General features: G+C 40.2%; 2 protein-coding genes across 9 annotated transcripts in view; one reads left to right on the top strand and one right to left on the bottom strand.

The window, feature by feature from the left end:
• The window catches only part of CBR4 (carbonyl reductase 4), a 156,586-nt gene that overhangs the window by 71,643 nt on the left and 58,386 nt on the right, over positions 1-26,557 (bottom strand). For 2 of the 5 annotated variants that reach the window (XM_089777932.1, XM_089777930.1), the window contains one exon: positions 7,247-9,310. The exons of 2 other annotated variants lie outside the window; for them this stretch is intronic. In XM_089777932.1, the coding sequence (XP_089634058.1) occupies positions 9,270-9,310 (41 nt within the window). In that variant the 3' untranslated portion in view covers positions 7,247-9,269. Of the gene's footprint in view, positions 1-7,246; positions 9,311-22,433; positions 23,291-26,557 lie in introns of those variants that run through there. One more of the 5 variants, XM_089777931.1, reaches the window with a different exon arrangement.
• PALLD (palladin, cytoskeletal associated protein) overlaps positions 1-26,557 on the top strand; it is a 321,744-nt gene that overhangs the window by 283,249 nt on the left and 11,938 nt on the right. For 3 of the 4 annotated variants that reach the window (XM_075931128.2, XM_075931130.2, XM_014574906.4), the window contains 5 exons: positions 443-544; positions 1,123-1,173; positions 2,542-2,763; positions 12,754-12,903; positions 23,537-23,631. In XM_075931128.2, the coding sequence (XP_075787243.1) occupies positions 443-544; positions 1,123-1,173; positions 2,542-2,763; positions 12,754-12,903; positions 23,537-23,631 (620 nt within the window). The remainder of the gene's footprint in view (positions 1-442; positions 545-1,122; positions 1,174-2,541; positions 2,764-12,753; positions 12,904-23,536; positions 23,632-26,557) is intronic. The other variant, XM_075931129.2, reaches the window with a different exon arrangement.

Genomic DNA, 26,557 nt, shown 5'->3' with positions numbered 1-26,557 from the left:
TATTTAAAATGAAGTTTGGCTAAACTAACATGATAAAGTTAAAATGCTTAATCTCTTTAGTTATTTTGATTTTCCTTAATATTACATAACATAATATTTCCTTCCTTCCTAGTTGCATATGCCCTTATGTTATAGCTGTGTATTTAAGTTTTTATGCTCCAGTAGCCTAATATGAATAATTTAGCATTTAATGTATTTAGAGATAAGCAAAGGAATTTTGTCATTATAGGTGGCTGTCTGGTGGTCCACAGAAAGGTTTGCATTAAGCTGGGTGGGCCACGGGCCAAAAAGTTTGAGAACCACTGTCCTATGGGAACATTAATTGCTCTTTAAATTACTGCTGTATGTTGGGTTTTTTTAAGTGAAAAATAACTTTCCTTCACTTCCCATTCCTCTTCTCCACCTTCCTTTCCTCCCATCCCTGTTTTGTTTTTTGGTTCAGAGGTTAACATATGAGGAGAAGATGGCACGTCGACTACTGGGTGCTGACAATGCTGCAACCGTCTTTAATATACAGGAACCAGATGAAGAGCTCACTACACAGGTGCTACATAACTCTTCACATGCTCAGTAAAATAATCATTTCCTTTCCATTGTTTCTTTCAGACAACATTTGTACTAGAAAGCGCCATATGGTATGATAGATGCACACAAGACAGGGTGGATTTGACTAAAGATGTTGTGAGTTATATGTGAAAGCAATCAAATGGAGAATATCATGGTTATTGCTTAGTTTTTCCCACACTGAATAAGATGAAAAGGTTCTCAAATATCTGCTTCCCACTTTGAGCTTCGTTTCTTTTTATCCTTTCCTATCCTGATCCTTCAGTTTCTCAGGGCAAAAATACATGCTCTGTTACCTTGAGACTAACTTGTCTTTTATCCATGTTATTTGAATGGTGTATGCAAACCAACAACAGAACTGTAGCAGCAAGTCTTTTTAAAAAGCCAAGTAAACCATTTTTCATTTTTGCTCTGATGCCAGTGTTGCTGTTCAACCATTCATTTGCTTATGTTACCACAGGCATTACTTTCTTCTGAAAGAACTCCCAAAAATTGTAGTGTGGGATTCCTCTTGATCTTCTTACTGCTAGCCTTCATTTTTTTTTTCTGCCTTTACAGGAAGCTTGCTCTCTTGATGCTTCTATAATGAGTCCCGTGGATAATCAAAAGGTTTTCAACTTCTTTCTTTCTTTTTCTTTTTGTCTATTGACTTTTTTGTCTCCTGTACCTTTCACCTTTACCCCTCTTGTTTAATAACAATGCAGTGATCAAACATTAACTTATTTCTGGGTGCACTCTCACTCATGGCGTTTGATTTAATATTTAGTAAGCAACCGTAGACAGATTAACTTTAACAACACTACTATTATCTCTCTCTCTAAATATTTTCCCTAGTAATTCTGAGATCCACTGATAGTGGAAGCATTGCATCCTACATTGTTTCATCTAAGTAACGTAGAATATATACAAGTTGAGTAGAGATAATTGGATAAAATATCATGGAGAAATTTATAAAGAGGCAAAAATGTTGATTATATCAAAAATCCAACTTTTCTCTCTTTTTTTTTTCTTGTGAAAAGTGATAGTTATTTTCTGTAAACACATCAGAGGGTAGAGATGAGGGGCTTACTGTTGCCCCCAGATCAAACAAATTTGTAGAGAAAGAGTCTGTGAAAGAAGATTTAACGTGAGATACCAATATGAATAAGAAAAATGGTTAGAAATAATGTAAAAACTATAAAAGGGTGTTTTAGTTTCTATAGCCTAAGAAAAGCAATGATCAATAAAGCTTACCTCAAATATATCTAGATGAAGAGTATCTTATGGGTACAAATCAGTAGTACATTTAAATAAATAGTTTATTTCACACTAAAAATTCCCTGTTCTGCTCTTGTTTGTTATGTAGATAGGTAGAGTGTATGTGGATGGGTGGATAGATAGATTGCTTTTGTGTCACTGTTTTTTCAAGAAGGGCACCTAGTGGCAGCAGTTGAGTAGAGGTACTGATAGGTGAGACAAATGTGGCTGTTGTTGTTATATGCTTGTATGTAGCTGTCTCACTGCTCAGGGAGAATGTACACAAAAGAATGGTATTTTTATTGTACTACTTGCAGTACAGTTCTGCACAAACTCCAGCTGTGAACCATATGGTCTCCTGGCCATCTAGAGACAAATCCCACCCTAAATCTGCTTACACTCTCCAGGAAAAATCTTTTTTCTTTATGAACTGCTTAAGAATACATGATTTTATGCTTTGCGTGTTTAAAAAAAGAGAGAAGAAAAGCAACCAATGGCTTTTTTTCTTTCTTATAAATTAGACCCTAGGACGACATGAAACACAATATATGCCTACTAGCAGATGTTTTCATTGTTTTATATGGAACTCATTTTGGGCACAACTTGTTTTCTTCTGCATGGTACAATTTTCTTCTTTATGGAATCCATTGCCAAAGACCTAGGGGAAAAATTCATTAGAATCACATCATACTATATAGTAAATGACAACAGACACTAACATGAATCTTCCTTGTCTGGTAGGAATATAAAGTCTCCAGTTTTGAGCAGAGATTGATCAGTGAGATTGAGTACCGCCTGGAGAGATCCCCTGTGGAGGAATCTGATGACGAGGTGCAGCATGGAGATGAGCCCATTGATAACAGTGTGGCACCATATTTTGAGATGAAGCTGAAACATTACAAAATCTTTGAAGGAATGCCAGTCACATTTACATGCAGAGTGGCTGGAAATCCAAACCCAAAGGTGAGAGAGAGGTGGAAATTGCTTTAGACATGCAGAAATGTCTGAATTACTGTAGTGGTAATCTTCAATAATAAGAGGATTGTGTATTATAAGAATAACAAGTTTCCTGTCTTGGTGGTCCTCAGTTTGGCATCTTCTTCTCAGTATATGCACAACATGCTGCAGGTGCCATGTGATGTTCATCACTGAATTTGGTCCTCTTGTTGGATCACTAGCTTGCCTGACCTAGGCCACCACATACTGATGGGATTGTAAGGTGAACACCAATCCATGTCCTCCAGTCAAGTGGCAGAAATTGTCATAGCTCTGTTGAAGTCCCTGAAGCCATGGTGATTTGTACAAATTGAGGGTCTGCTGAGCATTTTGGGGTTTATCTCTCTAGGACAGTTCTCCATCTCCCAGTCAGAGTGAGAGAGTGTGTGTGTGTGTGTGTGTGTGTGTGTGTGTGTGTGTGTGTGTGTGTGTGTGTGTGTGTGTGTGTGTGTGTGTGTGTGTGTGTGTGTGTGTGTGTGTGTATTTTAAAAGGGAGTAAAATTTTCCCAAGTAGTGAAGTCTGATTTTCAAAACTGATGTAGGAACTTAATTGACATTGAAAGGTAGTGGTGCTTACTTCACTTTTGAAAATGGCATTTACATTCCTAAGTTACTTTCAAAAATTATCCCATATGTTTCTGTGCGTTGTAATGAAGCTTGTTGTGCTGCTGTAATTTTGAGTTTTTAATGGTAGAAGCTTGTTCATCTCAAAATCTTTGTGAAGGTCACCATGCCTTCCAGTGAAGCGTTGTCAAAGAAAACTGTTGTTGAATGAGCAAAGAGTTCTTAAAGATGTTTACTTTACTCTGCAGTTTACCTGCCAAGCATTATTGTTTTCTTTTAGATTTTTAAAATTCAAAAAACCCAACAATATAACAACTCCTAGTGAGGTTTCCTTTGAGAATGTGTTAAGTCTCAATTGACACTAGGTTTAGTAGGCCGAGCTTAGTAATTTTAATGATTATCCAGTCAACTACTGAACTATTTAGGTAACTGGAAAACAAAAGTAGCACTGTTTCCTTGTTGGTTTCATTCATAAAGCAAGTAACTTCATAATTTTCCTATTGGGTAGAGTAAGATGGGAGGAAAGCAGTAATATGTGGCAGGTTGTCACAGTGCCCTCTTGTGGATAGATACTGTTTTTCATTTTTATTCCACTAAAGCCCAACCCTTTACAGGCAGTGAAGACCACATTGGTTAAGTTTCCAGAAATTCAAAGGCTCTATGTAATTTACATAATAAATGTACTTAGATTTTCAGTTTGAGGAAAATACACGTTTAATATTGTTTTTCCTAGAGTGTTTGTTAGCATGCAGTGTAACACAACGTGATAGAAAAACCAAATGTGTTTGGAGCATTGTCAGGGAAAGACTGTAGTTTGAAAAAGTGGTACAGCTTCTCTGAAAACAACTTCTTGATATTCATTTTTATTTCTGAGTTTTATGTTTGAACAGTTTGACTCTGTCATACAGTGTTATGGTGACTTTGATCCCTGCAGAGTCCAAATAGAAGAAATCTCTGTTCACAAACAGTGATTCCAAAGAGACCTTTATAAATAGCAACCCTCTTTCAATCTTCAAAAGCTTTCTTGCCTTGTTGCTCATGAAATCCTCTAATCTGTTCATTTTGTCTAGAAGGAGCCTACTTCCTACTTTTTCACCTAGTCTCACTAGTAGTCTGCTTCTTTAGAAAGAGATTGAAACGAATGGCTGCAGATTGTGTATCACAGACCCAATCCCTTTCCATCTCTAACAATTTATGTAATCCAAAAGAACAAATCCCAGTGGTGATTAAGTGCAGTCCACAAGGGATTTCCATGTTATGGTTAACTATAGTCATCGTCATTGTTGTCATGACAAATCTCAAAGGTACATGGTCTCTTAACAATTACCAGAGAATAGTGACATAATTAAATTAACATAATTAGGCTTCAGACTTAAGACCCCAATGAAAAATTAGTGGAAGGTTATCCCATAGCCTTTTCAGTTTTCGTACTAGTTTCTTTTCTTGTACTTAGTTTCATCTTTGTCTCACATTTGGACCTTTGGCGGCTGTGAGCAATGCTTAGAATTGGCCTTCTGCAGCCTAATTTTTCTTTTTTCAGTATTTATGTGTGCACAGAATGAAAAACACTGTGGTACAAACAAATGCACACAGGAAAGAGGAAGTTTTTAATTAACCATGTGGTATTTAAAAAAAACCAATTTGCTAAACTAAAAAGTACAAAATTCAATTTAGTATGGGCTAGTTTATTAAGGAGCTAGGACTAACTTCAGGCCTAACCCAGTTCTTTATGCCTTTCTTGGGTGCTGATTAAGATAGGAAGATGGATCAAGACAGAAGTGTTTCCAGCTACATTTGCTCATATAGTTTGGTGTATGGTGTGATGGAGAAGTGTGCATTTTGCTGAAGGCTTATGAATCATAGTTTGGATATACCATAATGAACTATGGTAATGTTCTGTATTTGGAGAGCATTCAATTGACTGTTCCTGAAAACACTGTATTCTAAATTAGTACATTATTTGATATATGCGCTGAGTGAGATATTCTGCTCAATTTTTCCATTATATTAAAATACATAAATTGAAAGTGGTCTGTCCTCACTGTTGGGGCTATGATCTTTTATTCAGTTTGCTTAGAGATGCAAGCCTTTTAGCAGGGTTCAAAAAAGAGCTAATAGCTATTGAGGCTAGGTCCATCAATGGCTATTAGCCAGGATGGCTTGGGATGGGTAACAAGGGAGAGATCACTTGATTATCTGTTCTGTTCATTCCCTCTGGGGCACCTGGCATTGGCCACTGTCAGAAGACAGAACGTGGAGCTAGATGAACCTTTGGTCTGACCCATTATTGATAGACAGTGTTACATTCTTATGCTTTGTCTGTGATTTGTTCAGTTGCTGGGGTAGAATCAGGTTCGGTGCTGTTGGGTACCTTCTTGTCAATTGAACTTCCTTGGGATTACTGGGAGATGTTTTTCCTACTCTGCTTAAGTGTGCTAAAATGGCAATTTTGAAATGTTTGATGGCAAAGAAGAGCCCCTATATTGCCATTTCCTGATGCTGAACATGTTGACACTAGATAAATTCATTGATTTGGCAAATGAAAGCCTGGAAGCTATTTACTCACTCAACCTGAATCACCTTTTTTCCAAATAGTCTGCTTAGCTATATAAAGAATAAATTTGGGCAGAACTGCAATGCGTCTAAACTCTGGCATTCATTACAAGGCATCTTTGTAGGTAGCATATTAGCTTGATTTTCCTGAACATGCCATGTAAGTTGAATACAGATGTACAAAGTCTGTCTTTAGATATGTTTCTAAAATCTGAAATTCCTTTGGTTATAACTCTGATAGTTGTTTTCTGGTAAGAATCAATGTGTGTGAGAGAAGAAATATGCTTTTTGAGGGATATTATGATTTTATAATCTTTATTATTATGATAATTCCATACAGAGAGAAATTTACCTAAGAACAGGGGCTAAGTGAAACTTGAGTGGTGCATAGTCCTTATACTGACCTTAGTTTTTGAAAATCTGTTAAGAATATATAATATCCAAATGTAATGTCAATCACTGCATGGGATAATAATACCTTTTATTACAAGGTACAAGCCCTACCAAATTCTCATTCCATTTTAGTCAATTTCACAGTAATGAGATTTAAAAAATCTTAAACTTCATGATTTCAGCTATTTAAGTCTGCAGTGTCATGGTATTGTAATTTTATGGGTTCTGATGCAAACTGCTTTGTGGGCACGTCATAGTACTGCTACCCTTATTTCTGTGCTGTTTCTGGCTGCAGTACTCCCTTCAGAGCTGGATAGCTGGCAGAGGCAGCCCCATTCTGAAGGCAGAACCACCACCAGCAGCAGGGTGGAAATGCAGATGGCATGAAGTACTACTGCAACCTTTACTTCTGCACTGCTGTCTGCAGAGCTGGGCCCTCAATCAGCAATCACCAATCTCTGGCCATCCAGTTCTGAAGGCAGTAGTGCAGATATAAAAGTGGCACGGTATGGTATTCACACCTTTACTTCTGTGCTGCTGCTGGCGGTCTGCTGCCTTCAGAGCTGAATGCCTAGCTAACAACCGCTGTGCTCTTCAGCGCTGAAGGCAGCACAAGATGTAAGGGTGGCAATACCACAACCCCCCTAAAATAACCTTATGACCCCTCCCCCCATTCCTCCTGCAACTCCCTTTTAGTTGATAAATGCAGGTCTCCCTTGTGAGCATTTTTTAGGGTAAAAGCACACCAAAGACCAGATTTCATGGTGGGAAGCCAGATTTCAGTCAGTTTCATTCGGTAGGCCCCTAATCATAGGAGGAAAACATTTCCCCATATGGGTGGTTCTTGTTTCCCGTAGAAATAGTGATAGTATCATTATTTATCAACCCACAACAGATAAGGTTTACATTATAAATTCACTCAGAATAAATAAAAAAGCCATAGAAGGGAACATTTTAACTAATTGAAGGAAATGAGTATGAAACAATCGGTGTATCAAGTTGGGACAACAGGTCCAGTTAATATGTGCCTCTGCATAATAATTCTTGGCATGTCTCCTGATTCTCTGATGACAGAAGTGTGTTACAAAAATAATTACTACTTAATGCAAGCCCAACTAATGTCAAGTAACATTATGAAACATGTGAAGCATGCAAGTTAAAACTCATTTTTGCAGCTCTGTCCTTGTTCAGAACTATTAGCAGGTTTTTAAATGATCATATATCTTTTGTCTCCAGTAAAAGCGCTGTCAGCAAATGAGAAAACATTACCAAATCTGTTGTTAACATCTCAGATTTTCTGCAAGCCTGCTGACAGACAAAATGGGAAACTAGTATAACCAAATATTAAGGAAATGAAATCATTTATAGTGATATGTAATATCTGTCAATATAAGAACCAGACATGGTAACTATTTTTAAAGGGAAATTTCCACTCAGTTTTTGCAAAACATTCTCCTAGTCCATTGTATTTCAGTGAAATTGAAGTGTCCTTAAATTACTCCCCAGAATAAATTAATTCATAGTTTTGAGAAATTGGCAAGTATGGAAAAACCTGTAAGATTGTAATCAGACGAGAGTCTTGTTCTGCTTTGTCACTTGGCTGTTGCTGGAAAGCTTCCAAACACATTTTCTCACTAAATAACTGAGTTCTTACTACAGAAATAACACTCTGGACAATCTTTCTCGCCTTATGCTAACAATGCCATTGTTTTCATAGCAGTGGGAAGAAAAACATCATGTATATGCATTGTACTGCAAAATATCTGTATTCATTTATTGTTCTAACACATCAATTCATATATGTTAGTGGATATAGCCATCTCCTGGGGAATGACAACACTGTGAAGGCATATATGTTCTAAGTGGAAAAGTTCCTGAATGGAAATATGGGCTGTATGGCAGGGCCTAGCGAGAAACAATGAGAGAAATAAGTTCACCGAAGGCTCAGGTTTGAACACAAGTCACCGTCTCCAAATATAGTTTTGTTGCAGAGTGATGGTTTAACCCAGATTAACACCAATTTGATAAATCTGTAGCTGCATTGCAACCATGCACTTACATAAGCAACAATCTCAAAAGAAGCCATAGAGGGTAGCTCTTCTACTCTCCCTGGAGTCTCCTGTCCTGGCTTTTGGTCAGCATAGCCACCTTCTTCCCTCTTTAAGGTATGTGCACAGGCTAACCTGTTGCTGATTAGCTTCTAGCCACTAGTGCTACCCTCAGCTCGTTTTGATCCTCAGCTGGGAATTAACGCCAAAGCCCTTTAGCAGGTTTGGTGGAGCTGTCTCCCAGGAACATTAGTGGGACTGGCTATGGCATGACTTCGAGGCTCCCTCCAGGAGATGTCAAAATATCCTATACTCTGTGCACTCACTGTTGCAGCCTGTCAGGCAAAGAAGAAAAATGGAAAAAGTCAAAGCAGAAAAGATGGTTGGTTCTTTGCCCTCCACTCTTTTCTACAGACATTAAGGTAAAAGAGAACAGAGGGGGAACTTCATCTGCCATACGAAGGGAGGAGCAGTGAGGGCTTCCAAGCCATGAGAGGAGGCCCCTGAGGCCCCTGGCTTTTCCCATGAGTCAGCGGAGCACCTAATGGCAGAATTAATGCCCCAGAGACAAGCCTTCTGTTCATCTCCTCTCCAAAGGAAGGTATTTCTCCAGGCCAGCTCCAGAGGAAGGCTATCACCCCACCCTCTTCTCCTGAGGAAGGAGAGGGAAGGAAATATAAATAAATCAGAGATAAAATCTCTTCTATATCATATATTTCAGGGTAGAACTCCAGGCACACTTTTTTAAATCAGTACATATTCTCCATCCCAGCAGACACTGGAGTAAACAGCCTCAGGGATATAGCATATCCCAGCATACATTTACTTGGCTTGTTGCTGGCTCCTTTGGGGGATAAGAACCTGTCAGATGAGTATCTTCTCTTGGACCCATTCTCTTCTTTTTGCTGCCATTTATCACCGCAAAATGATGCAGCACCATGTTTTACTGTGGAGACCTGTAATGGCAGGTATCAAAATTAATGAGCTTCCCCTTCTATCCTGATCTACTTTATCCGCTGCTCCTCTGTGTGATTCTAAAATTCCTTTACTTACCTGTACATCTTTTTTATGATGGAGGTTTGTGTAATGGAGCTTCTCATTTCCTTAGATTTATTTGCACAGACCTCTAACTGTAAGTCTACTAATTGCAACTTATGCAAATAGACACCAGCTTTCTTACGGCATCTCTTGCTTTTACCAGTAGCTCCTGGTATGTTATATGGATTACTGAAATTTATAAGTGGCATTTTGTAATAAAACTGTACAGATGCAAGGGCCTACAATTTCAGAAATCAATGTCTGAATTTCAGTTTGTATGCCAATATTTAGGCACCTGAGAAAATTGGTCTTTTTCTGTAATGTTGAGCATGCATTGATTCAAAAATAGTTCCTTGAATAGTCAGCATTTTTTAAAAAAAGAGGCCATGTATTTAGAAACCTAAATATGGGCTTAGGAATCTAACTTTAGGCATCTAAGTTAAAATGTTTGAAAGTACCAAAGACCCGGAATCTCAAAGGCTTTTAGTCAATCTATTAATGAGAGTTAAGTGCCTAAACACCTTTGAGAGTATAGGCTTAAGTGACTAATGCAGTTTTGAAAGTTTTATACTTTTAAACTTTGATCACAATTTCTAGATATCCTTTTTGCTTATGCTGTAGGCTTTTATAAACTGACTTTCTGGAAAATATACAAAAATGAACATTAATTTTTTTCTGGTTACATATGTCTTGAATTCTTGTCCTATATTTAAGATATGTCCATTAGGGATTGATGCAGTGAAGGTTGATTTAGCAGGTCTAGTGAAGACCTGCTAAATCTATCGGAGAGTGCTGTCTGGTTGATTTTGGTATTCCACCAGAATGAGAGAAGTAAGGAAAGTTAGCATGAGAGCATCTCCTGTTGACATGGTGCAGTGTAGACACTGCAGTAAATTGACCTAAGCTACATAGACTGTAGCTATGCAATTCATATAACTGGAATAGTGTAACTTAGGTCAACTTACCACAGTGGTTTAGACAAGACATTAGTGCTCTACCAAATTCACAATTTATTTTAGTCAAATGCATGGCAAAAGGATTTTAAAAATTGTAATGTTGATTTCAGCTATTTAAATCTGAAATGTCTCAGTATTGTAACTGTGGGGATCCTGACCCAAAAAGTAGTTGTGGGGGGAGTGACCACAAAGTTATTATAGAGGAGTTTGTGGTACTACTATCTTTACTTCTGCACTGCTGCTGGCGGTGGCAACTGCTGATTGGGAGTTCAGCAACTAAGCAAGTCAAAGTTAAATTTTTAATTCTCAAGCTAATACAGAAGACCTGATTGTAGTATAGTATAGTTAGAGGCCTACCAAAATCATGGCAAGGAAAAATATGGTACAGATTGTGAAATTTGATCTTTGGTATGCTTTTATACTGTATTATACAGATTTCATGGGCAAAACAAGAGATTTTGGTGTGTCCCTACCTATACTATCCTACAACCAGGTCTTACATATTAGCTTGAGAATGAAAAATATAACTATTTAAAGCCCTTTATAGTGGTCCTCTATTATTCAACAGAGAAGGTACGATTCTGTAGAGTTTTAAACCATTATATAGTTGTGATGTAGTTGTCTAAAGTTCTGTACTTTTTAATTTAAAATGTTGACATTTCCTATGACATTTTTAGAGTATTTCTATAGAAGCCTATTAAATTTTGATAACATCCTAATATTGTTTAAATATTATTGTAAGTCCTACATTTACATTATAGTGGAATGTGTCATCTTTTCCAGGAATAATTAAGCATGTTATTCAAAACTTACAATTTAAGGGGAAAAGTTATGTTGGCTATTAAGCTCTCACTTCCCAGTTCGAGTACCATGTGCCTTCATGGTTATTTGACCAGACTAGTCAGTGTTAAGAGTATGATGAGCTTCAAGGGCAACTCAGGCCAGTGAGAGATTGTATCATCACTTGCTCCGAAACTCGAGATGCCTTTCAGTGCTTTGCTGCTGTATCTTCCAGTTCAGGACTTTCACAATGAGCCTACAAGCATGCAGATCATACTCTGAAATATCTGTGTGCCCTGATTCCAAGAGCCTGTTTACCACCCCATTCTGGCTTCCACCCATCTTGGTTCATACTTGAAGAGTGATCCCAACACACGCTCAGTTAAAAGAGTCTCAAAAAATTGTGCACGCTGCAATGTCCAGCCCTTTTCTAGACAGTCAGATAAATTATGTCTATTTGTTCCTCTAACAACTCACAAGCACATCATAGCCTAAGCACATAACTTAACTGGTGTAATTACACACTGCTGCCTTTAAACATAGCATGGAGCTGGTTTACAGTAAAAATAAAACACATTTATTTAACAATAGGCTATAGGTTATATGATGCCAATTAAAGGAATAATGTTAGGAAAGGATTATAAGCAAATAATACAGTAATATTGTATACTATCTAGTTGATTCAACTGCTTGTCACTTGTGGTTCAGACACCTACCCTCTCCCCTTTCTTGATAGACCAGTACACTTTTGAAAAGGATTTTTCTGAGGATTATCCCTCAGAGTAAAATTAAATCAAGCTGTGAAGAAGATAACATGGAGTCTAGTGATGAAGGAAGCTCCATCCTCTTTCTTTACCCTTCTGTCTTGATAGTCGTGTTTACTGCTTGTATGTAAATATGGATCTTCATTGTCCTTCCATGAAGATTGGGCTAGTTAAAGAATCAAATTTATATTTCCTTGTGTAAGGCAGACCTATTTATCAGCTCCCTGGACATAACTGATTTACACACACATTAATTCATAATTCTAGCATGTTTCCATAACTTGTAAAGCTCACCACGTACATGCATCATGCAAGCACATTAATGATCAGAGAGTTATTGGCTTTCAAATTATACCTTACATGGCATATTCTGTACAAAGATTATTACAGAAGTGTGTGGAGTGTGACTATGAGTGTTGATGGTCACAAATGGGCATCAAGTAAAAGTTTCACTATAATTATCATTTGTTGTTTTACTAAAATTATCTGAATAATCACTGCTATAAACATCATGATAAAGAAAATAAAATGAACTTATTTGATCTGGAACAATTGAGTACTTACAAAAATGTCACTTGCTTTTTAGAACCCAAATAGCATACTCATAATTATCATGCTTTTCTCTCTAAATGTTTGTGCTTTCCTTTCTGAAGACTAGAATTCTGTAAAAGAAACATTTGTGACATCCAGTTCATGGACTGAAGACCCAACCCAATTCTGGATTGCTTTTAGGATAGGAAGTGGTTTTCTTTCTCTCCAGGATAGCAAGGTTTTCAACAGTTGAGAGTTGCTGACATTGTTGAATGAGAAATGATGATACCCACCCACTTCTTATCATCCATCTTTTGTTTTCTGTCACAGATTTATTGGTTCAAAGATGGGAAGCAAATCTCTAAAAGAAGTGATCACTATAGAATTCAAAGAGAATCTGATGGGACCTGCTCTCTCCACACTGTAGCCTCCACCCTGGATGACGATGGGAATTATACCATCATGGCTGCCAACCCCCAGGTAAATGGAAGTTTAGCAGCAGAAAAAGCATGCTTTGGATATAAGCCTTGGTAAACTCTCTCATTTGACAGTTGTGCAATTTAATTAGAGATTAAGTCATCTTAAAATATGCAATACTTAGACTTCATCAGTAGGGTGGGACCACTGTCTCTGTAAGCTCATGAAAAAATGCTATGGAATGGTTTTTTGTTTGTTTGTTTTGTTTTAAACTGTCATTTCTTTGCCTTCAGCTGCTAATGTTTAAAGGTCTTGACAGAGCATGCTTTAAATAGCTATTTTGCCAGGTAAAATAGGCAATGTTCCCAGCAGATGTAATGCAACACAACGAAGCTGTTGGTTACAGTTCTGCTGATGGTGCTTAGATGGTTAGTTCCACTGAAACCAATGGGACTGTGGGATCAGCTGTGCTTCTCCCTTTGAGTAAGTCTTTTAGATTTAGAACCTAAAACTGCATTAAAATAATAAGGCTGAAATTAAATCTAACAAAAGCAAAGGATCAGAATATGTAGTGTGTGTAATGTGGCAGCCTGATATGTAGAAAACATCCCATGATTGTCACTGTATGTTATTCTGAATTCATAACATGATATCGCTTTGTAATCCGAGTGTTTCTTCACATATGCAGTAAGTGCACTACAGCTCTGGTGCATGACAGAAACATATTATCACATATATTGGGGGGAAAAAACACAGTGGAAATAATGCCTGAAGTCACAAGCTAAGAACACTGGAAGTAATGTTTTTCAAACCCCTTTTCCGTTTAGCAAGCTAAAGGCAACACTTCCTGAATTCAAGCCACGAGAAACCAAAGCATTAACATACTTTAGAGAAATAATGAATAATTGTATTCTGCAGCAACCAAAGACCTTGCCAAGATCAGACACACAAATGGTTTACATTGTAAAATAACTCTATCATTAAAACACAACTGAATCTAAACAGGAGTGTTGTGCTCTGTTATGTATGTTGCTAGGCTACTTAGCATGACACTTCCATTTTTGCATAGCTGTTTAGCTGTCAATACTTCCTAAAGTTGCAACATATTTATAAATCATAGTTTTAGGCTGCATATTGATACCACAAACTGTATTGGATAAATCTCTTAAATGTAAATGTTATTTCTATATTATATAAATAGCAATTGTTCCACAAGTCCCTGGATAAATCTTTACAAGCTAGAAACGTCCTTCATAAAGAAAATGTAAATAATGCAAATTCATATAAGACGTGTAGAATAAAAACAAAAACACACCACTGCACTAAGGTAGAAACTTGGGATGTAAAAGTGTAGTCGATGAACTGATAAGCAAAAGCTTATCAGTTAATGCTATAGACTACATGCATTCTCCTCCCTCCCCCACTTGCAAGTAAATTTTTTTAGCAGGCTGGCCAGCAGCCCAGGTCAACCTGATTTGTGACGGGTCTGGGACCTACTCCCGCTGCGGCTCTACATTTAAAGTGTATTAGGAGCTGGGCAGGCAGGCAGCCCAGCTTAGTTCCGGCTCACCGACCGAGTCCAGGAGCTCAGACCACCCTCTAGACAGAGGCAGCAGTGCAGGGCAACAGGCAGCTGATCCACAAGGGGAGCTGGTTTTTAAACTCGCTCCCCTTGCAGACCAGGTCCCCACCTGGCACCTTGTGCTGCTGTCTCTGATACAGTGCCAGCAGAGTGGAGTAGTAGGAGTCTTCTCGTGAGTGAGGCCAGAGCACACTGGCTGCCAGGCACGCCCCTCAGGGACTACAGAATAGTCAACTAACCAATAAGAATTCATGGGTTTGTGAAGAACAAGTCGTGCCAAACTAATCTGATAGCTTTCTTTCATAGGATAACGAGCCTTGTGGATAAGGGAGAAGCGGTGGATGTCATATACCTAGACTTTAGTAAGGCATTTGATACAGTCTCTCATGATATTCTTATTGATAAACTAGGCAAATATAACTTAAATAGGGCCACGATAAGGTGGGTGCATAATTGGCTGGATAACCGTAGTCAGACAGTTGTTGTTAACGGTGCTAAATCCTGCTGGAAAGGGATAACAAGTGGAGTTCCGCAAGGGTCTGTTTTGGGACCCGTACTGTTCAATATCTTCATCAATGATGTAGATATTGGGATAGAGAGTACGCTTATTAAGTTTGCAGATGATACCAAACTGGGTGGGGTTGCAACTTCTTTGGAGGATAGGGACATAATTCAAAATGACCTTAGCAAGTTAGAGAAATGGTCAGAGGTAAACAGGATGAAGTTTAATAAAGAGAAATGCAAAGTGCTCCACTTAGGAAGGAACAATCAGTTCCATACATACAAGATGGGAAGCGACTGTCTAGGAAGGAGCATGGCGGAAAGGGATCTAGGGGTCATAGTGGACCACAAGTTGAATATGAGTCAACAGTGTGATGCTGTTGCAAAAAAAGCAAATATGATTCTAGGCTGTATCAACAGGTGTGTTGTAAGCAAAACTCGTGAAGTCATTCTGCCACTCTATTCTGCACTAGTTAGGCCTCAGCTGGAGTACTGTGTCCAGTTCTGAGCGCCACATTTCAAAAAAGATGTGGAGAAATTGGAAAGGGTACAGAGAAGAGCGATAAGAATGATTAAAGGTCTAGAGAACATGACATATGAAGCTAGGTTTCATGAACTGGGCTTGTTTAGTTTGGAAAAAAGAAGATTAAGGGGGGGACATGATAGCAGTTTTCAAATATCTTAAAAGGGTGTCACAAGGAGGAAGGAGAAAATTTGTTCCTCTTGGTTTCTGAGGACAGGACAAGGAGTAATGGGCTTAAAATGCAGCAAGGGAGGTTTACATTGGACATTAGGAAAAAAATTCCTAACTGTCAGGGTGGTCAAATATTGGAATAAATTGCCAAAGGAGGTGGTGGAATCTCCCTCTCTGGAGATATTTAAGAACAGGTTAGATAGACATCTGCCAGGGATGGTGTAGACGGAGCTTGGTCCTGCCTTGAGGGCGGGGGGTTGGACTTGATGACCTCTCGAGGTCCCTTCCAGTCCTATGATTCTATGAGGTTACTCAATTATTCAATTAACCGATATTTAACATCTCTAGTGGAAACTTCATTTTAAGAATTCTTAGTTTCAGGATTTGAGACCTGATCCAGAACCAAAGCAACTCAATTGAAAAACTCCCATTAAATTGGAGGGGAGGGGGGTTGGATCAGTCCCTAGATTAAATTTACAAATTCATTTAGTATCTACTTTATTTCTCTGAGTATCACAAGAGGCTACTGACCAGTTTGATGAGAGGGATGTGACCCAGACGATCTTTTTCAATACAGTAAAAAGTTTATTTTCCGTTTTGGAGTTGGAAAAACAGCTATGTGATCTAAGAAGAAAATCTTGTGCTTGTGTTTGCTTCACTTTGAACAAGAACCAGAAGCATCCTCTTCTGGATCCCCTGGATCCAAACTTGGAAGTTTGTTGTTATGCAATACAGAAAAACATTTGAATGGTTCACTCGGCCCTTTATGTTCACTCTTTACAGTATAATTTCTAAGTCAATAATTATCTCTTAACATTAACTTATTCTTACTGTGCATTTAGCAGTTCAGTGAAAGCAAAGAGCAGCAGTGGATTAATACACTAGCCATTCACACCAAAAGAGTAGGATTCCATGCTGATTAAATATTCATTTATGGAAATGAGTCTGGCTCATCCTAGATGCTAAAGAAAATTTGTCCACATCTCAAAGCTACTAAAAATATAAGCAAAATTAGCAATTTATCTCAAGGAAAAAGCACTGTACATGAATATGTATTAGAGCATTGTACAGAGGAGGTCTCAAGTCAGCATTCTAGATTGGCAGAATTGTGTTAGTGCTACTGCACTTTGCTGGGCTCTTACCAGTGCTATTAGCCCGTCATTTTGTGAGCATCAAACTAATCTAAAAGCCGAAGGCAGTGAAGCAAATGCTCATCTGATGTAGATATAATTCATTGATCTAAAGCAACTATGCCAGCCGAGGATCTGGACTAATAGTGTGAAATGTACATATATATGTAAGATTTACCAGCTTACTTTTTTGGGGGGGGGGGGGAGAAGGAAATATACAATTCATGCACATGCATAATGTAATACTGTGTAAGCAAAAACACTATACAACTTGAAATCTGTGATTTACAATCTGGGAACAAACTGAACATCTTAATCAAAGGGCAAAGGTGTGGGTCCTTACCTTTTCACTCATTCCTGCTTCTTCCTTTTTCTGTCTCTCTCACCTTCACTCTTTTGTAATATGGCATAGCAATTACGTACCCGCTCACTTTCTGAATGGCCATTCCCAATCCTTCCTCTGCTGTTAAACATCTTCTCTCCACTTTCTAGGCCATTATGTTTTAGATTATGCCTCACTCTGTTTCTTCTTCCCTATTCCATAAGAGATCCAGTTCCCTAAATCTCCTGTTCCCTTCCAGAATCTTTACAGTCCTTTACATTTCCCTTTCTGGATGGTGTCTTGCATCCACATCCCAATAAATGTAGCTAAAAATGAGTTAATTCATTACCCACAAGCAAAATGTTAATATATAGGGGGCTTAAAATAGAGATGTACTGGTTCCAGATGTTTTTTATAGTCTTATAACTCAAAGTTTTCACATAAATAGTTTGCAGGCAATGTTCTATAACTTATTGTAACACTGGCATTTGTCTGGTGGACTTATGTGGGTCAGGGGATTGGGGATTCAGAGACTTTCTCCTCTAACTCCAATTCTAACCTCTGTAGTAACAAAAATTAATTACCCTTTGAGTGCTATTTAGTGACTGATACAAAATTTTGTTAGGAATGTCCACCTAGTTCACATACTAAAAATTACTGCATTGTGGTTGGCACTGTTTATTACCAGACATAAGTGTGGAACCCAAAGTTCAGGTACATCTGAACATAAGAACGGCCATACTGGGTCAGACCAAAGGTCCATCTAGCCCAGTATCTTGTCGTACAATAGTGGCCAATGCTAGATGCCTCAGAGGGACTGAACAGAATAGGTAATCATCAAGTGATCACTCTCCTGTCATCCATTTCCCGTCCCTGACAAACAGAAGCTATGGACATCATTCCTATCCATTCTGTCTAATAAGTATCCATGGACATAACCTCTATGAATTTATCTAGTTCTTTTTTGAACCCTGTTAAAGTGCTGGTCTTCACAACATCCTCTGGCAAGGAGTTCTACAGGTTGACTGTGTGCTGCGTGAAGAAAAACTTCCTTTTGTTTGTTTTAAACCTGCTAACTATTAATTTCATTTGGCGACCTCTAGTTCTTATATTATGAGAACAAGTAAAAACTTTTCCTTATTCATTTTCTCCATACTTGTCGTGATTTTATAGACCTCTGTCATACCCCCCTTCATCTCCTCTTTTCCAAGCTGAAAAGTCCCAGTCTTTTTAATCTCTCTTTGTACGGCACCCATTCCAAACCCCTAACCATTTTTGTTGCACTTTTCTGAACCTTTTTCCAAAGCCAATATATCTTTTTTGAGATGATGCGACCACATCTGTACAAGGTATTCAAGCTGATGCAGAGATGCTTGGCACTACTGTTGTTCGTGTGGTAGTTATTCAACAGATAAAAGTAACTTCACTCTTTAGGGACCCTAATCCAGGGTTTTTCAGGGGCATTATATGTATGTAATGCATGTTTCTGACATAAATATGATCCAGAAATAGTGCTGAAATGCATAACATCTGTTTTATGAAGTTAACGTATATTAAAAGCATTTACCTCAGTTTCAGATACATGATGCTTAAAAAAATAGTCTGAAATAGAAATTAGCTGACCTTAATACATACTCTGCTCTCATTTCTTGAGCAAATGCAATCTATGAAAGTGAAATTAACTACAAAACAATTATGTTGTGATTACAACACAAAGCACTAACCACTGATAAAACAAATTCTCCATCCTTACCATCTTCCTAGGTGTCTTTTTTTTTTCCCCCTCAAACCAAAATGTACAAAGGATGTTAGTTGCTCGGTATATTATGTATTGTACATGCTCTGGTTACCTTTGAGCAGGTAGAAAATTGTTATTCAACATTTTTCTTTAACAAAAAAAGACTTTTTAAAATAAATTATTCCCCTTTTCAAAAATACTTTCAGAATGTCTGTGTCAACAAATCAGGTTTAAATGAACATTTTCAATTAGTTTTTATTTGAATCTACTTTTGCTTGTCCCGTCTCCCCCCCCTTCCCTTCCCCCCCCCCCCCCCCCCCGGGCCTTTGCCCTATTTTCCTCTGGAAAATAGTAAGGAAAAGAAAGAGGAGGGAGGAAAAAACTGAAAATTAAAATTTCTAAGTTTTGAGTTATTTTGTTGAAAATTTCCATGGAAATTATTTGAATTAAACAATTTTTCTATCAGGGTATTTCATAGAAAATATTTTAGGGAGTATTAATTTAGAATAAACCCCAAAAGTGCAAACTCTGCAATATTAGAACAATATAGATTATTATTAAAATTACAGATTCATCCTGTGCAGTGAAATTGAGAAGGATTTTTATACAATTCAACCACTATCCCACACATGAAGCTCATAACTGAATCATGGGATGAATCAAAATTCCATATCTAAGCATGATCAAATGTTAATGGATTCAAAGGCCAAAAGGAACTATTATGGTCTGATCTGTCCTGCATAATTTTGATTTGTCGTACTTGGGTTTGAGATCTAGACCCTGTAGCTCAGTCCCACATGCTAATAAAAATTAATACACAATACAAAACCCCAAATTGGGTTGTTTTGCAAATTAGCTTTTAAAGACAGTATTACTCATGCTGGCTTTATTGTGGCCTTTATAATGGAGCCTTTTGAACAAATTCACTGCTTGTTTGGGTTAAACCAAATGTTCTAATAAAATAGAAGGGTTTTTTTGGGTATTTCAGGCATTCAAGATGACAAAACAAGTTCTATAGATTCATAACCAGATGTTTACCAACAGGTTAAAACAAAAAAAATTAGCAGTGGGTGTGCTGTGTATGTAACACAAATGAAATTACAGTCACATGAATGGACCTGATTTTCATTAATAACATTACACTGTGTTTTTTTTATTATGCCCAATATAAGCAGAATTTTTTGTCTATGATATGACAGGAAAAATACATGCTTATATCATGGTTGCAGAGCTAGCTGCATCTCTTTCCCCTTTCCGGTCTCTTCATGACTTGCTCTTCTGCCTTTTCTGGGCTGATTTCTGCAATTCTCCCCCTTATATTGGTTCCTGATCTACAGTGTCTGGAATATCCACCATTATTATCCAGCAGCTATTGAGCTCATTTGCCTGTAGTTCTTCTGTTTTGGAGTCTGTGGATCAGTGGTGTATATAGTATTCAGACAGCTTTCTTAAAACAAAAGCATTGTTTATTTTTTTTAAATTGTCTACAAATGTCTGTGACATAAACATTTACCTGGCGCTGTCTCTTTCTCGCCCCTCCTCCCACTCCCCAGCCTGCCCCAGCTCTTTTTCACACACACAAACACCTGGTGCTGGGGAGGGCCTCGCCCTGCCACTGTTTACCCCCCTTCCCCTTCCCCCCCCCCCCCCCACTGGCAAGGCTGGGTTGTGGTGCACCAGCCCAAGCTCTCCCCCTGACCTAGAGGGTGTTTGAAGGGACTTGGGTGTGGGGAGGGGGTGCAGCTTCCATTCCCTTGGAGCACTGGAGAGGGGGAGGCCTCATAGCTCCTGCCCCTCCAGAGGGTGGCGGGAAGAAGTCACACAGCTTCTGCCCCCCTCCCCTCCAAACACGGCTGAGCTGCCAGTTGCTGGGCTGCAGATTCCACCAGGGCGGTTCTGGGCTCAGAACATGACAGAGGATGGAGTGGTGGGTGGTCAGGATGTGGGGGGCCTTGTCCCATGCCTGGCACTGGCCAGCAACCTGTGAGCCAGGCAGAGGGGACCCAGGATGCTCAGGTCAGCACTGCCAGGTGCCTCCTCACCCGCCTTGCAGGCACGTGGCTAGGCAGGGGGGAGCCAGTCTGGGCTTGCGGGATGGGCTGGGCTGGGGTCTCCAAGACACTCTTAGTGGGAATTTAAGTGAGAGGGCTGCAGTGGCACGTGGAGGGGCTGCAAGCTGGTAAGCCTGGAAAGAGGCCGTTCTGGGCTTGGAGCTGGGGAAGGGGAATGTGAGTGATGGGCTGACATCGCTCTGTTGTGCCACAGGAAAAATTTTTATATATATGTGAGAGAGAGAGAGAGAGAGAGAGAATGAATTTCTTTTCTGTAATGTGAATGCATCAATTCTGAAAATAAAACAGTGGCTGAGTTGCCACAAACTTTTCGTTCTGTGCATAAAGCTTGTTAAGTATATTTTAGTTGTGACTAACAGCTGACAGAGGAACAGAGGGATACTTTTACTACTGGATAAGTAAGAATCAAAGTGAATATTATGTTGATGGTACGAAGTCAGACATTTGTAGTAATGCTGCTGTCAGCAAGAGCAGTGTCAGCCAGTGGACCATTTAGCAGCATAAACGAAAACAGCTGTGACAAGGTGCGGTCACAAAAGACCTGGTGGGATGCTTCCCAGGGTGCTGACAAAGCCACTAACACTTGCCTTCCTGCTCTCTGGGGCTCCTCACCACCCTGTCCTGCTGGGCCAGCTCCCTGGTCTCCCCCAGCTAAGGCACAAAGCTGAGATCAATGCCCCCACCCCGAGAAGCAGTGCAGATACTGAATGTCTTCAGGGCCAAGGAACATGCAGTTTAGGGCCCAGCAATCAGAACCCCAATTGAATTATTAGGTAAGCTCCCTTTAACAATGAAAAGGGGAATGTACACACTGTTCTCAGGTAATAATTATTTACACTGGGCTGGATAGAAAATAAAAGTTATTTTATTAAGTACAAGCAGTAGGATTTACGTGGTAACAAATGAGAACAAACTACATTACAAACTCAAATTAACAGAAAATGCTAAGCTAATTTTACACTAAAACCTCAATACAGTAAAACTCCGATGGTCCGGCATCTGATGGTCCGGCACTCCTGATGGTCCGGCACCATCAGGAACCCGGAAGTGCTCCGGGCAGCCGGACCATTGGAGCTGCTCTGCCCCCAGCTTCCCCGATTCAGCCGCTGCTAAAACTGAGCAGCGTCTGAATCAGGGAAGCCAGGGGCAGAGCAGCTGGAGTGCTGCCCCTTGGGGCTGAGAGACCAACCCAGCAGCATCCCAGCTGTCCCTGATTCAGCCGCTACTGAAACTGACCAGTGGCTGACTCCAGGAAGCCCGGGGCAGAGCAGCTCTGCCTCGGGCTTCCTGGAGTCAGCTGCTGATCAGTATCCACAGCGGCTGACTTAGGGGACACCTGGGGCAGAGCAGCTGGGGTGCTGCCGGGTTGGTCCAGTAGCGCCGAGGGGCAGCGCTACGGGACCTACCCGACAGCACTCCAACTGCTCTGCTGCAGGCGTCCCCGATTCAGCCGCTGCTGAAACTGACCAGCAGCGGCTGAATCAGGGATGCCTGGGGCAGAGCCGGACTATTGGAAGGGGGGCTCTGAGGGGTCTGGGGTGGCATCCCCGCTACCCCACTCCAGACCCCTCATAGCCCCCCCTTCCGATAGTCCAGCATATTTGATAATCCAGCACCCCCTGGGTCCTAAAGGTGCCGGATTATCGGAAATTTACTGTACAAACTTATTATAAACTCACCCTAAAACTGCTTCTTTTTCAGCTAAGCCTTCCATACCGGGGCTGTTTCTCCATCCTGGGATGTCTATGGTTCCTCCCCTCAGGTGTGTCTAGGCAGCCCAAAGAGAAAGACCTGCTAAGCTTCCCATAGTTTTAAGGATTTCCCTTTTTGCAAGGGAAGTTACCTGGCCAGTCCCTACAGGTTAGGGAGGTCATGTATCTTCCTAAGACCAACAACTGCTAAGACTTAAGGACAAAAGCTATTTACAAATGCTTGCCCAAACATTGAGGGATCCCAGCATTGGAAACACTCTTGATGGCTTTCATTCACTCATTTAAAACAATAAAACATTTCATTCTCCATATGTCTAATTTTACATACAAAAATGACACATGCACCAAAATAAGATAATGTCTTAATCTTCTGGATTTGTTTAAGACTGATAGTTTACATGAAGAAAGTTGTCGAAAGCATTGTTGAGTTATGTACATTTGTGTCCATAAGGCCATTTCATAAAGCATTGGGGGCGGGGGGGGGGGGTTCATTACAACAGCAATTTGCCTAAATACTTTATTTTACAGGCAATAGATACCTCACTGCTGTCCGTATTATCTATGCTCCAGATAATGTAAAAATTGTCCCCTTTTGAAAGGATAAACTTGTAGGCTACAATCAAGTAAACCTCAAAACTTCTTTTGATGATTTTTTTATAACCACAGAGTTGCTTCCATGCATTCAGAGTTGGATTGTTGCTGTAAAAACAGGGAAAATACTATTGGCAGTTGGTATGTTAATTAATTCTGATTGAAACAGTCTTGTTATGGAAGAAAAGATCTTGAAACACAGAGCATCAGTAAAAGTTGGCACTAACAAGTGAACTTCAGGCACTGTGCATTAATTACATTTCCTCAAAACACTAAATCAATATGTTAATCTCTTAAAATAGCTTATTTTTAATATAATACTTTCTCTTTTTTTCACCTCAATAATGGTAACAGGGCAGAATAAGCTGTACTGGAAGACTGATGGTCCAGGCTGTCAATCAGAGAGGACGGAGTCCTCGGACTCCCCCCAGCCAACCCCATATCAGAAGGTACAATATACATTTTCTTTATACAGTGATTACTGCGGCTACTAAAAACAAGTTTCACATGTGCTGGCAAGATTAAAGAGTTGGGAAGAAAGTTGGGCACAGGAAGAAACCTACTCTTCTCTTGTATCCAAAAATCCCTATAACTCTTGGCAATGTCAAATTTACAGCAGGCAACTTACACAGTTGTGTGATCTTAGTTTTTTAATTCTTGTCCTGCCCTCCTTTCTTTGTTTGTCATGTTTACTTGCTCCATCTTGTCTCAGGCCTGGCCTTCATCTAAAACTTATTCAGGGCTATGAAAAAATTCATGTTGTGTGGGATATTGTTAGGCTAACCTAACCATCACAGTACATGCAGCTAGGTCGATGAAAGAATTCTTCCAAAAGGTAGTATAGGTTTGTCTATGGGTGAATCAAGTAGAGGGTCCCAGTTCAAGTGTCTGCTATGATGGAATGTTTTTGCTTTTTTTCATTGGCTATGCCCACTACACTATCTCCCACCTTGTATGTCCACTTTATTGCCTCTACACTCAGAATTCTTCATGCTATATTGATCTTTATTTCTGGTCTAGGCCTTGGATGCATTTCTTTCTGGATCTTATGAGCCTTGCTCCTGAGCTGGCTAAAAGGCAGTCACTCAAGTGTTGGAAAGCACTTCTCAGCCACCCTTACCTCATGCTGTACAATCTGCCCCCATAAAATTCCACACCTAGGAATAACAAGGAGCTGATCTTAAGGCCTTAAATTCAAACTGATTCCACAGCAGTGTGCACACAGTCATTAGGCCACTAAACCAACAAACTGTTATGTTCATTTTGTATAGTAAATACAGTAGAAGAGCTATTCCAGAACTGCACAGCCACTGATACATCAGTAGGTTGATAGTCCATGTCCCCTGTTGCACTGAAATCAGCTCCTTTGCAATTTATTAATTTCTGACCGGAAAAGCTGCCACTAGGAGTTGTGGGTTAGAGCTGCATGGAACTTGCAGGTCACTAACTTCTAGAGAGTAAAGCCTTTTGGAGAAGCTGGGAGCACTTAAAATTTAGGGAGAAGGGAAATGTGATGGGTATGAGGGACAGAAAAGAGGAAAAGAAGAAATTGAGAACACTAAGCAATCTGTATTCTCTGCCAGGTACAGTGTAAAACAGAGATTGGTCTAATTATTGTTCTTTAAAAGAGCTCTTTTTGGGTTTTGAGCCTGTCAAAAAACATTTGTCTTTTTTTCTAAGACAAAAAGAAATATTATTGGCCAAACTAATCTTCAGTTTAGCAGTGCTAGTTTGCTGCCGCAGGATATCAGTGTGGACAGAGTTTAGAACTGAATATTAAATGAGATACTAGTATAAAAGTTGTCAGTTATTTGAGGATATTAATTAACTGGAGCTGCATCAGTTTAGCAGAGGACAGAAATTGGCCTTAAAAATTGCTAATTAGGTTACTTAATATAATGGAAATATTGTTACTTTCAATGAAAAAGGAACTGGATAGCCACAGACAAGGGCACAATAAATTAATGGGCAAGGACTGCTATATATATTACAGAAAAATATACAGGCAGTCCCCGGGTTACGTACAAGATAGGGACTGTAGGTTTGTTCTTAAGTTGAATCTGTATGTAAGTCTGAACTGGCGTCAGCCGTTGCTGAAACTGATCAGTTTCAACAGCAGCTGAATCTGGACGCCAGTTCTGACTTACATACAGATTCAACTTAAGAACCCCAGGCGTCCCTAAGTCAGCTGCTGCTGAAACTGATCAGCGGCTGATTCCAGGAAGCCCGGGGCAGAGCAACTCTGCCTCGGGCTTCCTGTAGTCAGCCCCTGGTCAGTTTCAGCAGCGGCTGACTTGGGGACGCCTGGGGCAGAGCCGCTGGGGTTCTGGGTTGCTCCAGTAGCGCCTCTCCTCGGCGCTACTGGAGCAACCCAGCCGCACCCCAGCGGCTCTGCCCCAGGCGTCCTGATTCAGCCGCTGCTGAAACTGACCAGCAGCGGCTGAATCAGGACGCCTGGGGCAGAGCAGCTGGGGTGCTGCCGGGTTGGTACAGTAGCGCTGAGGAGCGGCACTGCGGGACCAACCCGGCAGCACCCCAGCTGCTCTACCCCAGGCGTAGGCAAGAAAAGCCTGGTCTGCTTGGGGGGGGGAGGGGCACTACCTGCACACACACCCCCCCCCCAGCAGACCAGGGAGACGCGGGTGGCGGGACTGCCCGTGTCCTCCATGGCTTTGCTCCGTCTCCCTGGTCTGCTGACCAGGGAGACGGGGAGCAAAGCCTTGGAGCACGCCCGCAGCGGGACAGCCCAGGCGCGCCCAGGCTGTCCCGCTGTGGGCGTGCTCCGCAGCTTTGCTCCTGTCCCCCTGGTCTGCTGGGGGGGTCCAGCAAAGCCGCTGGATCCCCCCAGCAGACCAGGGAGACCGGGAGAAGCTTTTCTCGCCCCGGAGGACACGGGTGGTGACCCGCTGCCTGTAAGCTCCGCGGCGAGAAAAGCCCTGTTCGTAAATGCGGATCCAGCATAAGTCGGGGACTGCCTGTATTTCAGATGGAAGAAATCTGCTGATTGGTCATATTTTCTGCATTTTTCTTCCCATGTATTTTTAATTTTTAATAAGAAGAGTTAAATGTCACTCTTTTGTTCATGTTGCTTATGAACTAAATTCTCATTCTTCTGACACCACAACTCAGTTGCGTTGGAAATATCACAAATAGCTATATAGTGAAGAAAAATTATCCAGAGCAGATTACATAAATTTAATCCACGCATGTTTTATAACAGGGGTTCCCAAACCTTTTGACACGGGGACCAGTAAATCCATTCACGAGCTTTCAGAGGACTGGTAATTCATTTGCATATTTGCATATTCATTAATCAAATTACAAATATGCAAATAGGGTGGTTTTGGTCCTCCCAGTGCCAGCTTTAGCAAAGCT

The sequence above is a fragment of the Pelodiscus sinensis genome, chromosome 4, assembly GCF_052426305.1.
Source record: "Pelodiscus sinensis isolate ZL-2025 chromosome 4, ASM5242630v1, whole genome shotgun sequence".
NCBI classification, from domain to species: Eukaryota; Metazoa; Chordata; order Testudines; family Trionychidae; genus Pelodiscus; species Pelodiscus sinensis.
Note: the sequence above shows the minus strand (reverse complement) of the source record. Positions and strands in the feature narration are given on the sequence as shown.